The 17,763-nt window shown below is 40.0% G+C and overlaps 1 protein-coding gene across 1 annotated transcript in view; it reads right to left on the minus strand.

The window, feature by feature from the left end:
• The window catches only part of Tmem131 (transmembrane protein 131), a 156,356-nt gene that overhangs the window by 71,012 nt on the left and 67,581 nt on the right, over positions 1–17,763 (minus strand). The window contains 1 exon segment of the mRNA XM_038342315.1: positions 13,597–13,665. Coding sequence (XP_038198243.1) covers positions 13,597–13,665 — 69 coding nt within the window.

Below are 17,763 nucleotides of genomic sequence, written 5' to 3' on the forward strand. Positions count from 1 at the left end.
ATTATTAGTAAATTCATAAGCAAACACAGTAAATAGTAAAATACATTTAGTCAACTCAACAAATATCTGAGCGTCAGTCTGTGTGACACACTAATTGTAGTCAGATGCTACAATTCAATGAAATAAGTTTCAGCTGAATAATGCCTACAGATTGGTGAGAAAGCCAGCCTGGGAATGTGGTCTGATCTCTCCTCTCTATAACACCATCCTGCCTCTCTGTTAACTGTGAATCAGGTCCACTCCCCAAGTTCCAGAGACAAACAAACTTAGCGGCAAGGTTGTATGAAAAGATCTAATGAATTAGGGACTTCTGTTATTCTTGTTTAATAGAGGACACTGGAATAGAAAAAAAAAAGCTTCAATAACTTGCCCAAATTCATGTTTTTGAACCTGAATTTGCATCCAGTCCATGAACTAACAGTCACAGCAAACTGCCTCTTCTTAAGGGAACAATATGAAATACATACTCAATGGCTCAGGTCTATTTTAATATTCCCCTTGGTGTTCCTTAAAAGCAAAATTTTACTATGAGTTTAACTGGTACTTCTGCAGCTATCTGTGTACCTTCCTAGCTTCTAAAGCATCACAGAATTCTTTTCTTCAGCGCTCTGGTCCTATTTCCTTGACAAGACCATGAGCACTCTGAAGACAGAGGACATGCCATGTCCCCACTCCGCATTGCCCATATCCTTCAGTAAGTAGCAGCTACGCATGGGAGCACACATGCACATGCTTGCTGGCTTCTTCCAGTATGAAAATGTCCTTCAGAACCCGATATTCTCAACCCAAATAAGTAAACTGACAGTTTTCACAATCTAGACTTCCACCTGAGTCAGGATGTGAAGGACCCCAAGTTCTTTTGCAGTCTTCCCTGTCCTCTAGGCCACAGTCATTTTCTAATTCAGATCCATCTTTCTTTTACAAGATACTTTCCCCATGTAACCCTTCCAGGCCATACTTCTTGAAATTTTGTTTTACAATTCAAAGTTAATGTCTGTGCATAAACCTCAAATTGTAACACAGCCAGAACTGTGCTTTGCATTTGCATCATAGTGTTTATCATGAAGCTTTATCCCTATCTTTTCTTCAATTCAGTTCTCTGACTCTAATTTATTATTTGGGAAAATTTATAAACCAAAAAATAGTTTGATAATTTTCACTAGTTTAAGAAAATGAATTAGGGGCTTTAGGTTCTTTTAAAGATGATAAATTATGTTAGTGCGCACAGGCTAGTCTTCTTCCCCTCAACTACTGCTCCCCAAACAAGGTCACAATGCTTAAGCTAGAGAGAGGTAAAACTAGAATGGGTCAAAACGTAGAGAACAACTGACTATCGAGTGCCCAACCCTAATGGACCCATCTAGACAACACAATCCCTACAATGAAGGCTCAAGGAATGTAGCAAAGAGCGGGTAGAAAATGGTAAGAACCAAAGGCCAAGTATACCTGCTGTGAGATACTGTTTTCTATATATGTATGACAGAGACACTACACTAATGAAATCTCAACAAAACCTAAACAAAACCAGCACAATAACTCTACCAGTTGGCACCCCGGAAGAAGAACTACAACAATCAATGGGTGCCAAAAGAGAGAATCAGTTTTCTCCATGAATGAACCCTCTGAAGCACTATCCAATCCCAAATGATCAGTCCTAAACACATATAAATACGAGCAACAGTAGATGAACTTTGCAGCTTGTATTTATATATACATGTGATATATGTATTTCAATAATCATTAAAGAGGTCATGAATTTGGGAGGAAGTGGAGGAGGCACAGGAAGAGTTGGGAAGGAGAGAAGGAAAGGTGGAAATAATGTAAATATAGTACACATGTATGAAATTTTAAAAAAAAATTAAAAATATTCTAAGAAATACTGAAAACCAAATGAATAAATCCCACCAAGAAATCTTTGAGGGAAACAGAAGGCTGCCTGAACTGGCAGATAGGAAAAGTAAGGGGCAAAGGGCAGTGAGAACAGGGAACCAGAGACTATGATATAGGAAGGCTGTCTGGACTGAAGCAAAGAGAGCAGCTCCTTAAACAAATACAGAAAGGTTTATGTTTCCAACTTTTCTCTCAGGTCTTCCAAAGATTTGGTCTATATGTTACAATCTAGGAAGATACTCTTGCCCCATTACAGTTTAGTCTAAGCACTGTCTTGGAATGCTCACAAACACGGGGAAGTAAGTCAAAAGATTTTGTGTATATGTCTGTGTGTGTGTGTGTGTGTGTGTGTGTGTGTGTGTGTGTGTGTAACTGGTCTTCCTTCCATCTTGGGATCCTTTCCTTTATTAAACAAAAAGAAGCACAGAGCAGGGCTTGACATTCTGTCCTTAACACAGATTGTAAAACCGCAGCCCGTAAACACATAAAGTGGAGTAACATACACAGTGCAATTCTGTTCCTAATGTGACGCTGTAGCTCTAAGAGTATCAGTCTTCCCTTTCTTTCAGTTTTATTTTGTGTGCATTGGTGCAGAAGCCCAGGGTTTTGGGTCCCCTGGAACTGGAGTTACAGACAATTGTATGCTGCCATGTGGGTGAGGGGAATTGAACCTGGGTCCTCTAAAAGGACCAAGCCATCTCTCCAGCCCCAGACTTCCCTTTCATTAACATTTTACATGTAGATTTGGCCATGATTAGCCATGTAGAGCCCATGAAACAGATGATTTGTAAATATTTTACCTCACTGTGTGAGTCATGTTCTTTTCTTGATGGTTAAAATACTGTCAAAACCAACTGTCAATAAACTTAAGGGTCTATTTCTGCAATGTAAGTTCTTTTGGAATTATCTATGAATCTATGCTTAAAAATGTGTTTGAATCAGCCTTGCTTTGTAGAAAGCCTTTGAAAATGGAGGGCAAGCAAAATGGCTCAGCAGATGAAGGCACCTGGGGCCAAGCCTGACAAATTGAGTTCAATCCCAGGACCCACATGGTGCAATAGGAGAACCAAGACATTCAAGTTAGCTTCACATGTATGCCCCCACACAAATAAATAAAATTTTAAAAAAAGTTTTTGATATTCCAAAGTGTGCTTCCTTTAATTTTAGTTTTCTTTTATGGATTGTTTTGGATCAGATTGTTCGGGATCCTTATATGTTTGTAAATTCTAAGATAAGATTATCAATTTCTATAAAAAAGGCAGTTGAAATTCTGATGAAGATTGTATTAAATCCATACATTAACAGAGGACTGTAGTCTTAATTTGTGTCTTCTAATCCATGAACATCTGAGATGGCTTCCTATTTATTTAGTTCTTTAGTTTCTCTTGATCATAATTCTTAGTTTTGTGTAAGTCTTATTGCTTCTATTAATTTGTATTTAAGAATTTTATTCTCTTCAATGTTATTATAAATGGAATTTCTTCCCCACCCTATCCCAGTTTTTGATGCAGGGTCTCTATTAATCCAGCCTGCCTTTGAACTCAAGCTTACTCTGAGTGCTAAGTTACAAGCATGTGCTGAAACTGTTTCTCTTTCTTTTCAAAGTCTTTTCACTGTTACTGAACAAAAATATAATTTGTTTCTGCCTTTTTATTACTTCTGGTAGTCTTTATTTTATATATTATATTTAGAGTGGGTGTTTAGTTTATAGATTAGGGAATACTTGCAAGTGGAGATGCTTGCTTTTTTTTCCCATCTGGGTTCCATTTGAGTTCCCTCCCCTTCTTTATTGCCTGAATTAGAGTAAATATGAAGCTGAAGAAAGGTGACAAGAATTTGTTCTTGATGCAGGGGACAGTTTCATCCTTTCAGCATTCCGCATGATGCCAACCTTGGGGTCTCACAGATCATTTTTTAAAGGTTGGAACATTCCTTCCTGTTCTTGATTACTATGGAAGTATATTGTCTTGCTAAATTCTACTCTGCCATAGGCCAAAGCAGTTTTATTCATTAACCAACAAAAGCAACACATATACAGAAGGACATTCCACATCAATCAGTACAGTATAGAAGTCTTTCCTCAGCATTCTAGGCATTTAAGTAAAACAGTGTGGAAGAATAAACACATTCTCCTTACATCCTCAAAGACCATCATTTGTACTTTTTTTCTGGAAAAAAAAGTTGTTTACAATTTAAACAGACTGCAGGCTAAATGACTGTTAGTCATTTTTTTCTATATTTGTTCTAGTCCAACTTTAGTACAACCAATCTCATCGAGGACAAAAAGACAGAGCATAAGGAGACAAGTGTGGCAGTTCCAGGAGCCTGTTGATCAGAAGGTTTGATTCACAATTTTGCTGTACCTGGCTTTGTCTTCTTCTTGAGACATCAAGAAGGAAAAGTAGAGATAAACCCTTGCTGAGAGAAAGGTTATGGGAATAGGAGTAATGAGGACAGAGAGAAGATGGCAGAAGGAGCACCAGCTGGCTACTGTACGCATACATGTTCACATAAGACAGACTTTCTCAAGCTCTGGGCAGTCCACACCACAAGAAGTGGAGGGTACCATTGTAGGAAGAGCCTTCCCTGTCTAGGCTGTCCTCTCCTCTTGGTGACACGAGAGAACTCTGGACCACGAAAAGAGAATGCTTATTTGCCAATAGGCAGCACATTCTTCATTATGCTACATCACTTCTATAAGCTCAGCGGTTAAAGATAAGAACCACGTATTACTGTACTATTTTAAGACTGGCTGGTTTATCTACTCAGGGTTTCACAAGGCTTCTGCAATTACTAGCAGGCTGAATTCTCAGGCAAAATGCAAAGTCCACAGCTAATGCATTTAATTTGTTGGCACAGCTCATGCTGCTTTAAATCCCCTGCCATTCAGCACCTCTACCTTAAAACCAGCAAAAAGAAACCTTATACCACGTTCCTCTCCTTCAAATGTCCAACACTTAGCTCCTGATTCTCAAACCAGACTTTGAAGGCTCTGGGTCAAGGTCTGGACTACCCAGACAAACCTCCATTTTAAAGACCATGTGATTTAGACAGAACCTTAGTTATAGCAATACCTGGATGAGTGTCTGACTGCAAAGTTAAGAGGTCTATATAGGTATATTAGAAGCCTGAAATTCTGCCAATCATTTCACAGATCTGTCTACCACAACTGTGTGATCTTGGCTAGCCGAGTTGAATTTAAAAATAAAACTAAACAGATGCCCAGACTCTTGGCCTGTTTGTTTCCATTATTGGCTGCTCCAGACAGAGAAGTCAAAGGGAACATTGGGAGGTATTTCTAGATGAACACAGCTGAAGCTATCAGGCATTTGTTCTCTATGCTTCAAGACCAGAACAAATGACTGTCCAGATTCTAGAGGAGTCTAAGGCTCCAAAGAACTGGGAGGAAACATCTAGGAAATGGAGTAGCTTGGAAAGTAAGCTGCCGTTTTGTGGTCAGTGGCACACTTCCTATGTCACAGTAAGATGACACTGCACTAGCAGAAAACAGCTGCACAAATGGTTTCCCAAATGCCCTTAGACAAACCTCATGACTGTCAATAACACAGCATTCTGTTGAACGGAATTCCTGCCATAGGCAGGAAGCTGGTCCAAATCAGCTCAGCACTTTGTACCACTCAATCACAGAAAACCGTACAGCTTTCACAAACACATCATAAGCCCTTGTGTGAGACTAAGAATTAGCAGTGGAAAAACTACAAACTTTTTCCAAACAACTTGGAAAAAGGAGGCTCCTTGATTTTCCTGAAACACCAAAAAGTAACTGGAGAGAAATACCTTTTATACATTGAACTTATTTTGACAAGAGTCCTATTTTTAGCAACAACATATTCAATGTACACATTAAAGTCAATTAGTAATGATTTTAAACTGAATATTTGAAGCCTTTTTTTCTGCACCTAATAATTATATAAACCAAAGAATTCAGTGAACCAAGTTTCTATGCCAAACATCTTTTACTGTTTGAAAGAAAGGTGTTGTTATGGAAACAGAAAACATTTAAGAACATTGGCATAAACAATTTGGATAAAGGGGAGAGAAGAAATTCAGCAGTGCCCAGACTGCTGCACAACATCATTTGGAAACCGGAAAGGAGAGGGAGAGGGAGAGGGGACAGAGTAGAAATTAAACATCAAAGATATAAATTTCATTGAGAAAAAAAAAAGAAAGCCAAGAAAAGTCTATTGGGGGCTGGAGACGTGGTTAGGAGCACTAGTAGTTCTCGCAGAGGACTTGTGTTCAGTTCCCAGCACCTACACACCTAAACAGTGGCTCATGATTGTCTGTGACTCCAGTTCCAGGCGATCCAATGCCTTCTTCTGACCTCTTCAAGTACCAGGTCACATGTGGTTCATATATATAAAATGCAGGCAAAACACTACACACGTAAATCTTAAAGAAAAAAAAGGCCCATTTCATCAAAGCATTAATTTGATGTCTGTGAAATGGACTACAGAGGATGGTAGAGATGATCAGAGTAGTGATCACATTAGTACCAGGTTAGGAAGCAGCAAGGTAATGTCTCATTACAGCCTCATTAAGGGGCCTGAAATTGGAAGATGTCATGGGTAGTCATGAATGGAACTCCACTTTTGATACTAGATTGCTGGCAGCTTTCAAGACCCACTGATCCCCCAATTGCCTCCTGCATCACAACTGAGCAAGGGGCAAAAAAGGTTCTATATGCCTTCATGGCTAATGAGAGGACCAAAAGTCCACACTCCTACCATCACCTTAACCTGAAATATAATAAAAGCCAAGCAGGTCTCCTTTCTTCTCTCTTCAGCAAAGGCTCTGAGACTTGCTTGAGGGCCCACTGTGGTGTCTTCAAAATGCTTCATTCTGTTAGTACAGATAGATGGCCCCTAATATTTACGATGGCCAGAATTATGCCTTTCCTTCTTAAACTTTACAATGGTTTGTAAAATACACTCTGGGTCATGTGCATTCACTAGAAATTGTACTCTGATCCCAGATCTCTTTCTGGGCTACAGCTATGCAGGCCTAGCCTCTCTCAGGATGCTGGGCAGCAGAAGGCGGGCACAGCACCTGGTTAGCCTCAGTCATGAGAGAATATCTATCAATGTGCCTAGCACATAAACTTACTTTAGAACACTGAAGTTCCCTGACTTTTTGATAACCCAATTGTTCATTCAGTTCTTGAGCATGAACTCTGTACATGGTAATGCTGCATTACAATGTCAAAATGTTGAACACACAGAAGTGCTGGGGGCTATGTTTTCAGTGTTTCTGGATAGAGAAGTGTAACAGATTCTATCAGATATTCAGCACACTATAAAACAGACTTTTGCTGCATAATTTTGTTTAAGTGTAAATTAATGTAAATGCTCTAAGCACATTTAAGGGAGCCCAGGCTAGTTCAAGGATGTGATTTAGTGGTGGAGAGTGTGCTTAGTGTATGCAAAGTTCCAGCTTCAAGCCCAACTCCAAAAGGAACTGAAAACAATACACAAAATATGGAAAAAGAAAAAGGGAGGCTGGCTATGTTACTTAGAGTACATGTCTTACTTTGGGGTTTTTTATCACTGTGATAAAACACCATGACCAAAGCAACCTGGGGAGGAAGGGTTTTATTCAGCTCATGCTTCCAGATCACAGTTCTTCATCAAAGAAGTCAGGAACTCAAACAGGGCAGGAACCTTGAGGCAGAAACTGATACAGAAGCAATGGAGGGGTGCTACTTACTGGCTTGTTCAGTACACTTTCTTATAGAACCCAGGACCACCAGCCCATGAGCATTATCCATAATGAGCTGCCCCCCCATCAGCAGTTACTAATTAAGAAAATGCCCTATAGGCTTGCCTACAGCCATATATATATATATATCACAGTACTAATTACATTTCAAATCAATGACACTTAAACTTATGCTAGGTTAAGAGAGAATCATACAAAGATTACAACATAAACCACAATTTGCTATGTGGAAGAAAAAAACCATCAGAATGCAATGTTCACTCACGAAAAGTTTCAGCTTACAGCAAAGAAAGTTCCTTGCGATATAATTCCCGTGACCACTTTAACAGGTCAGTGTATATTCCTGTCTGAGCACATGGTAATGACTCTAATTATATATATAATCTTTGGGGTAGGTAAAAAAATCATGTAATTGTGTATCAATTGTTCATCAGCACATTTAGCTCACACCCTCATTTCAATGTGAACAATGGTACTTTGGCTACATTATAATTAAATAAAATTGATTACTATCACTTTTATGCAATCATTTCCCTTTTTTAGACTAAACAGTTATTCTTGAGGGTTTTTCTTGATGTTTGTTTGTTTAAACAAAATTAGTTATAGGGTATGTTCTTATGATTTAAATACTACTTTCTCAGTTGCCATATCCATTACAAAGAACTCGTTTAAAGGCTAAAAAGTTGTATATGATCTTGCTTTTTAAAATATAAAAAATATTTTTTTTTCATTTAGCCAAAGGTCAAGTCCACCAGCCAAAGACTGTTAGTTTCATGGAAAGAAAGAAAAGTGTGTGTGTGATATAATAACCCTATCCTAAATTGAACAAATATCTGTATGATGAACTTTTCATATCCTCTTGGGTTATGTACGTGTGTGACATCATCAGTCTTGACATTCAAACCAAATTTTAGGTGGTGTTTCATCTCACTTCTGTGTGAACAGTACTGGTTGTGCTAGCTGTGAAGGTTTGTTTTGCTAAACAGGAATGAACTCTACTAAACTGGTCATCAGGGATATGAGAAGGTGTCTATGGTGGTCTTCAATAGGAACAGCTGCCCACTGTATGATTTCTCTCTCTTGATGAAATCCTGACAAACTTAAGAATGGCTCCTAGTATTATGTTCACTAATACATGCCTCTTGTACAGCTGCTTCAGAGATTGGACAATGAATCTAGTTGGGGTGATTACTGCTCTATCCTGAGATATTTTCGACTAGAGAAACAGAAGCTAGTGTCTCCCAGGGAAGAAGGCTACAAACAGGAATGGAAGCAGTCAGCAGGGCTGTTCTCATCCTTTTAGGGAAAAGGTATCAGTAATGAGAGAATAAGAGAGTGAGCAAGTTGAGAAACACAGGAGTCCTGGGAGAATTGGATAATATGGACCTGCATGTCTGAGGTGGCAGCTAAGTCACAGTCTCGTTTTTGCTTTAAGGAGTTTCAGGTAGCATTTTCTCATTTACAATTGAACAATTACAGCACTGATTGAACCAGAGGTACTATAGGTACTCTGTACTTAATGCTAATTTTCTTATTCTATCAACAATGGTAAGCTAGTTTTTGTAGAGTGTCCTTACGTATGGAAATGACAGCTAAAGAAATAGGACTGAATCATTATAGTGCCTGTTGATTTCAGATAGTTTATAATAAACTACAAGGCTCTGGGTAGATGGCTGACCCAGTTGATAAAGTACCTGCTGTTTAAGGCTGAGGACCTGAGTCATACATAATCCAGCACTAAGGAGGCAGGGGCAGGAAGGATACCTGACACTTTCCAGCCAGCTGTCTAGCTGGATGGGTGAGCTCCAGGTCCAGTGACAGAATCCTCGTCTCAAAAAGACAGGGGAAAGGACTGACATTCACATGGTGGACAGAGAATCAAATTCCCACAAGTTGTCCTTTGACCTAAATACACACACACACACACACACACACACACACACACACACACACACAAAATCAAAATGTTTAAAAAAAAGCTGTTAAACTTGTTTATCACTTAATGATCATTTGTTCTACCATTTTGCATGTAAGAAAGGTTTAGATGTAAGAGACTTAGCCTTTAGGGCAGTTGCAGAGATGCAAATGGCTCAGTGGTTAAGAGCATTTTCTACTTCCAGAGGTCTAGAGTTTGGTTTCTAGCACCCAATGACAGGCAGCTAACAACCTGTTAACTCCAGGTCCAGGGATCTGAAGTGCCTGAATTCCATGGGCACCTGCACTCAAGTGCATATACACAGACACATATGCCTGCTAAAAGTTAAAATGAAGTCTTTAAAAAAAAAACAAAAGGAAGAGATTTTCAAGGTATATATGTATAACATGCCCAGAGTTAGAAAGGCCACATTGACTTTAAGATATTGTCTGTAGCTTTCTACTTATGTGGTGTAAGAAATGTAAGAAATTTACCATTCATCATAAGGCACCAGAACTTTTTTGAGGAGGGTAATAATATGATCAAATTAAAAGAAATTTTAAGTACACTTTATTTATTTATCTATGAGGGGGGGATGAGTATAGAGGTCAGAGGACAACTTTTGGGAGTCTGTTCACTCCTTCCATCATGTGGACAACATAGATTGAACTTAGGTTATCAGGCTTGGCAGTAAGGCCTTTACCCACTGAGCCATCTCCTTTGTCTCATGATCAAATTTTAACATTATAATTTGCTGATACCATGGATCAAAAACCAGAAAACTACATAGGTGGCAATAGTCTTAGTTTTCAAACTATGACAAGGGCCTGAGCCAAGAGGAGGTAGCTAAGCAGTGAGGATTATATGAGAGCATACATGGATTTGGTAGAAATCTTTCTACTGGTGTATAGGAAGGGGAAGAGATATGAGCGCTCCAGGGAAAAGGAAGCAACCCAGATGTCTCAGTGAGTGAGGAGGTGGGGACAGCAGACTGGGAATCACAGGCTTATGCCCGAGTCATGAATGAGGGAAGGTTTCAGATATGATAAATGTGTAGTTTGTGTGCTCACAAGGCTGCAGGCAGAGAAAGGAAGGAGCAGGAGGAAGAGTGCCATGCATTCCACAAAGTATCAAGAGAACAAAACTAGTGCTGTTAACAAGGGCCCTGACCAGTAAAGTGTTGGGGACTGTGGACCCCCAGACCCTAAATTTCCTGTGACCTCCTTGCCTGCCAGAGTAAACAACTTATAATGCTTACAGCTGCTCTGAGCAAAACAACTTGTTTTCCTGTGTTTGCAGCTGCTCTGAGCACCACACAGGGGAGAGGTTTCAGGTGGCTTGCAGCTAGCTGAAGGATCCTGAGAGCTAGGGTGTGGCCAATGGTCAGGGAAGGCACTATATAAGCTGTCCTAGAACACAATAAAGTTGGCACTCTTGGGGAATTCAAGGATGACCCGTGTCTGTGTTTCAATCTCCCGCCCCTTGCCTGGCATAGTGCTAGAGTGCCTTACAAGCATAGAACCGTTGTACACACAGTACAGGCACTACAGGACCATAGTACACATAGCAGCTCAGGTTACAATATAGCAGTGTTGGGATTAGTGAGCTGCCAAGGGCATGGATCCTTTCCATTTTTCTGCTGTTAGGCAGAGTGCCCTGGCTTTATCCTCTGACTAGCACTGCTCACTGATGACGGGATGGTTGCCACGGCACCCCTGATGCCAATACAATATCGAACATGAAAGGGGGGGGGTGCTTCTTTCATGTGTTTAACAATAATGGAGGGGGAAAAATTCCTTCCCTAAAACTCTCTTTGACCTGTCCTCATACTCCTAGCTACACTGGGTCATATTTACCTGTGAACTGACCCCAAACAAGAATGGTGTGGCAGTTTGAATGTTTTTGGCTACCATAAACTCACAGGGAGTGGCACTATTAGGAGGTGTGGCCTTGTTGGAGGAAGTGGGTCTTGGAGGAGGCTAGATGACACACGCCTTTTATCCAGACCTTGAGGATGGAGGGCACACCTTTAGTTACTATGGGGGCCAGCTTTGCTCAAATTTTCCTCACTGTGACAGTCAGCTGACTTCCTGCTGCCTGCAAGATATAGCACTCTCAGCTCCAGCATCTATCTACTCATGCCACCACTCTCCCAAGTATTGTTCACAAATGGACTGAAACTGTAAGCTAACCACGCTCAATTAAATGTTTTCTTTTTAAGAATTGCTGTGGTTATGGTGTCTCTTCAAAGCAATAAAAGCCAAACTAAGACAAATGGGAATGTTATAAACAACTTAAATAGAATTTGCTCCTGAGCCAAGGACTTGGTCCCTTTCCCTAAGGGTTGAACAATTAAAAAACAAAAACAAACAAACAAAAACCTGAACATGTATTAACAAACACAGAAGAGTGTGTGTGGGGTGGGGGGTAGGTGCCCGTAGCAATAGGACAAAGCTCTGGGAGCTATTCTACAATGAGTTCTGATCTCAAACTTTCTGCTTAGTACCCATTTAAGAAAAGCAGAATGTCTGGAGACAAAAAAAAAAAAAAAAAAAAAAAAAAGATCAGTGCAAGAAGAATTTCAATTGACTGACAAGGTTTATGTTTCTGAGAGTGGGGAAAAACATATAACTCTGAAAGAGGATGTGAACTAACACATTTGATTTCCTTTAGCAACTGGTTACTTCCTAAAGCCACTTGGGAATAGCTTTCTGTAGTGGCAATATACTCTCAGTTTCTTGCCATGAAGCTACCTTTGAGTCTCAAAAGAGCCTGGACTCTAAAACTGCAAAACACAGTATTTCAACCGCGAGACCTTCCATTTTTAGAGACAAGAAAACTAAATTTAGGACTCTTGATGTCTATACCCAGGTGCTGACACCTGGGCTGGACTAAATTACAGTCCCCAGAACTCCTTTCTAGTGCATTTCTCACTTGTGAGCACTGAAGACTACAGACACTCCTAGAGTCTCTCCTGCAAGTGGGAGATGGCAAGAGAGCCAGTAACTATTTTATAGTATACATACCTTCCCCTAGCTATTGAAATACTAATTAATGTAGGTGCTTCTGGAAGCCATCTGCAGACCAGCTTAGGTCAAAAGGGAGCTTATTCCAAGTGGGTGTGCTAATAACTTGGAAGACCTTTCATGAACAGCTTAGGCCTTCTTCTTTACCAACTACTGCTCTCCCTAGCTCTGGATCTCCTCCTGCCTGCCATGGAAAAGATCAGCAGTGGGCCTCACAGTTCCAGCTATTCACCATCTTCAATGAATGCCACAACCATATAAGCCAAGTCTCTCATATGCCAAGCGCATTGCTAAACATATTCGTAAACACACACATTTAAGATCCGCAGAAGGTTCTGATTCTCAAATGAACTCCACTATGTATGTTTCTCCATCTGCCCACAAAATACCTTCTGTAACCCCAATTCTATCTTTGTATAATAAAACACATTTCATTTAATGTTCTTAGACTATGCACAGATATGTTTAAAATAATGGTAAAACAATGTCTTAATCGAAGAAAATGTAACAAAGTGTCATACCCTTGGTGGATTATAACCATCAGGAATGTCTTTCTTACAGCTCCAGTACTGGAGCCCAATACGGTGCGCACTTGTTTCTCACCTTTCTGAGATGTGTGAAACAAGAGCCCTTAAGGTGGGAGGTGACCCAGTGCGTGGTGGCTCAGACACACCTGGGGCACTTGCTTTTGATCTTCCATTTGGGGTTGGAGATCATAATATTTGTTGATGTACTGACACAAGCACTATAAAAGCATGCATATCACGCAAAAAGTCAGGAAGAAAAAATGTAAACACCAGAAATGAAGTACTTATCAGAAGAGGCTTAAAGGCTTATGCTACCTCTCATGCTCAGATCCTCTAAACTAGAGACTGTAGTGTGTGGGCATTTTTCACTTTCAAGTTTACATTATGTCATGCTCTTAACAAAGGGCTTCAACATCATTTGCTTTGTTAAGACTTGAACATGTCATTTTCTCACACAGCTAACACAAGTAAAATAGTCCTACAATTCCATATTACTTACTGTTCATGGAAATCCAGCATTGGTGGCTCGAATCGTATGGGCCTACAATTACCCCGGTACAGAGAAATGCTGGAAAGAAAAAGAAAAAGTATGAAAAGCAGCTCTTTCATTCTGCAAATCATAGTCAGATACTTGACTTCTGTTAAACAAGATTTTGCATGGCAAGCCTCAGATATTATGATTCAACATTAATGTAAGATATCAAGGATCTTGGGGAGCATGTGGTGCTTACATACCTAAAGTGTTTATGTATCATGAAGTTAGAAATGCAGTCAGCTATTAAAGTAACTTTCAAAATGGATTTTGACATTTTTGTTTGAAGAAATAAGACACAATCCATGAGAGACTACTGTATTCCCATCACTTGCATAATTCACAAGAACACAGTTTCCAAATGATGTAATTCTATCCAGAAGATAGATATACAAGTTTCCAAATGATGTATTTCTATCCAGAAGATACAGTAGTAGTACATATAAATGGAATGGGGGCTACTGAGCTAAGAGTAATCAACTCCCCAAATGTCTGAGCTCTGCAAATTTGAAGTATCCTTTTGTACTGTTTGATTAGCCCATTTTGTGCACACGCATTATGAATATAAATGGCAAAAACAGAAAAGAAATAAAACAGCAAATCTCAAGATCATATTGTGCTAAGATACAAAACTACAGATACCTGGATGAGAAGGCACAGTTCTTTGTTAGGTGGCAGCCAGAGGGGTACCCCTTACTTTCTGTCCTTCTTAGATATGACAGACTAACAGCATTCTTTGGCATCTTTAAAATAAGAGATGGTCAGCTTGTGTTTTTTAAAATAATTTTTTAGATTTATTTTATTATTTTATGAGTATTTTGCCTGGTGCCCAAGGAGGTGGTAAGCCTCCATGTGGGTGCTGAGAATTTAACCTGGCTCCTCTGCAAGAACAAGTGCTTGTAAATGAAAAGTTTCTGCACCCCAATAAGCCTTTCTGCTGATGCAATAATCCAAATCAGACCAAATCAAACCAAGTTAGAAAAAGTCCAGGTTTAATGGATACAAACACTCCCAGATGGCTTTCTAATCCCCCAGAGAGACAGGAAAGAAAGACTGGAAAACCACCCGTGTTTGTTCTCTGGGGCGGGGACAGGGGTGTGCTGCAGTTTAAAGACCCTGTGGGAGTGGTCTTGAGCATCTCTGGGCAAGGGTCATTGTTTGGTGGGCTTTCTCAGGGGTCAAATCTGGACTGAGGCAACTCTAGAGGAGGGGGCTTGGAGTGGAGACTCCCCCAACCCCCAAACATTCCAGACTCTTTGGAAATATGGATGCCAGGGGCTGGGGTGAAGCCTTCACCCAAACATTAAACACTGAGAAAACGTGCCAGTTCCAGCTCATGTGTTTTAAGTGTCAATCTCAAGCTAGTCTAAAATCTTATCAAGATAAGGAAAGGAAAATGTAATGCCTGAAATAATCATCTGAGTCATCAACTTACATACATAAATATTTGTGCTCAATGCTAGAGGTACAAAGAAGATTAAGATATAGTTTTCCCTCTCACAGAGCCAAGAATCTATTTTCTCTAAGTTGCAAATGAGTAATTCTAAAGTAGTAGGCATGACTAAAAAGGACAAACTGCAGTCATTCAACGTAAAGGTGATAGGAACACAAATCCAGCACAGTGGGTAAAAACAGAGACTGAGGAGGGCACACCACCAGAGCGTGGATGGTGGAGACCTAGAGTAGAGGGTAGGGATGTATCTGGCAAGCTGGAGAACAAGGAGGCAGAAAAAACCGCAGTGAAGAGAAGGAGAAAGGGAAACTGAGAGGTCAAATTAGGAGTGTGGATTTTATTCTACACTCTCTACAGCTATGGTGGTTTGGATGTGGCATGTCCCTCACAGGCCCCTGTGTTTGAACACTTGATCCCCAGATAGTGGCATTGTTGTAGAACTCTCAGGAGGTAGATCTATGATAAGGAAGTGGGCCACTGGGGTTTTGTAGCCTGGCCCCACTTCCTGTTTACTCTCCACTCTGACTGCTGACACAGTGACCTCTTAGTCTTGCCATGGCTTCTCTGCCCTGACAGGAGCATACCCCTCAACTGTAAACCTTAAGTTGTTTCTTTTCAGATATTTTGTGGCAACGGTGTGAAAGTTAACTAATACAACAGTGTTTTAAACAAAGAAGTCATATGATTTGGCACTGTTTTTGCAGGGTAATTCAGGGCTACAGTGTAAGAACAGACTGTAGAAACTCAGGAGTGGAAGTCAGGTAGTGCAACAGCAGCCCCAGCGCAGTGCAGCTCTAGTTGCTGGAGCCTATTTGGAACTTAGACAACAGTTACATTGATCTGGGACCGTAAGAGGAAGAGAGAGGGATGGAGGATGACTTACTGATACTGGTGATCTGTGAGGGACTGTGTGGGAAGATGTTCCAGAGTACCAATAAAGTATCTTATCTAGATGGAGCTAAGTAAGAGGTAGTAAGTGAATGCATGTGGTGACTGCTTATATAAAGAAACTTCCTGGTTCTACTGCAGCAGCTTTGGGTGAATTTATCCTAGTAGTTTATGTTGGGGAATATTATTTCAAGGTGTGTTGCTTTTGTTTATGCTGCATTTGTTTAACTCTGTGAAGCTGTGATTCTTTGCCTGTCTGAAACACCTGATGGTCCTAATAAAGAGGATGAACAGCCAATGGCAAGGGAGGAGCAAGGATTGGTGGAGCTGGCAGGCAGAGAGTATAAATAGGAGAAATGAGAATGAGAAGCAAGAAAAGGAGGAAGTCAGGGGCCAGTTACCCACAGAGTAAGAGTGAAAGTAAGATATACAGAAGTAAGAAAAGGAAAAAGCCCACAGGCAAAAAGCAGTCAGGATAATTTAAGAAAAACAGGCAAGAAACAAGCCAAGCTAAGGCAGGGTATTCATAACTAAGAATAAGCCTCTGTGTGTGATTTATTTGGGAGCTGGGTGGTGGGTCCCTCAAAAAATAAATAAGTAAAAGAATAATAAAAAATATCACACAACAGGCTTGTCTACAGTCCCTTAAGCAACATTTCCACTTCCTTTCCTGTGACATCCTCAGGAGTATGTTTTCACATTCTGTGCTAAAGTCTACTGTAAACTTAGCAGAAACAGCACCCAGCAACTCTTAATGGAATTCACAGAATGTTCACAACATGAATAAAGAGGAAACAATGTGAAAGACGAGCCCTTCATAAATGTATATTTAAAGACAACAGCAGAGCCACATCTAAAGAATAATTTTAAATGGGTCAACACAAACAGGCATTTTGTTTTTAAGAACTAAAAATGAAGTAACACAGCTGCTAAATATATGAGCTGATGAAATGATTCTAACATGTTTATTTAACTATGGCAGAGCACCACTAAAACTCTATTAACAGCACAAATGTTTGGAAGTGAAGATGAAAAGTAAACAGGGAATATGAAAAATAATATATATTCTTTTGTCAATTTCATTTCAAGCCAATCTGGCATGTTCTCACAGCTTTTATACTTTCTTTACAATTATTTGTTCTGAATTATCAATACAATTGTTTTTTAGAAGTTTATGAAAATTATTTGCAGGGCTGGAGAACCATCTTGACAAAATGCTTGCGTTGCAAGCACAAGAACTTCAGTTCAATCCCCAGAACCCACATGAAAAGTAAGGCATGATGACTTGTATTATATTTGTAATCCCAACACCGGGGAGATGGAGAAAAGACAGCTCCTGGGGGCTTGATGTTCGGTCAGCCTAGGTTACTTGGGTAATCTCAGGGCAGTGAATGACTCTGTTTCAAAAATAAAAGGTGAATGATGCCTGAGGAGCAACATCTGACCTCCACACACACACACACACACACACACACACACACACACACACACACACACACAGCCTTGCACTTGTAGGCATCCCTCCCTCCAGATTATTAGGAGACAAGAAATGAAGACTTTTCTGATGTAAAGCTGGAGAACAATGAAATCCTGGGGGAAAAAACTCTACTATTTGGTTAACTGATGGGTGAAAGTTAAGTGACTTCCAAATGAAATCTACAGGACTTTCTTGGCGTTGAAGGAAGTGTTAAGTAAGTCTGCCAAGGATCAACTACTAACTAAACAAAAGATACATTCTGACCCAATATGGAGAAGGGTTTGCAATACGGTCTTATTCTGCAGTCTGGCTAGCT

The sequence above is a fragment of the Arvicola amphibius genome, chromosome 9 (assembly GCF_903992535.2).
Source record: "Arvicola amphibius chromosome 9, mArvAmp1.2, whole genome shotgun sequence".
Taxonomy (NCBI): domain Eukaryota; kingdom Metazoa; phylum Chordata; class Mammalia; order Rodentia; family Cricetidae; genus Arvicola; species Arvicola amphibius.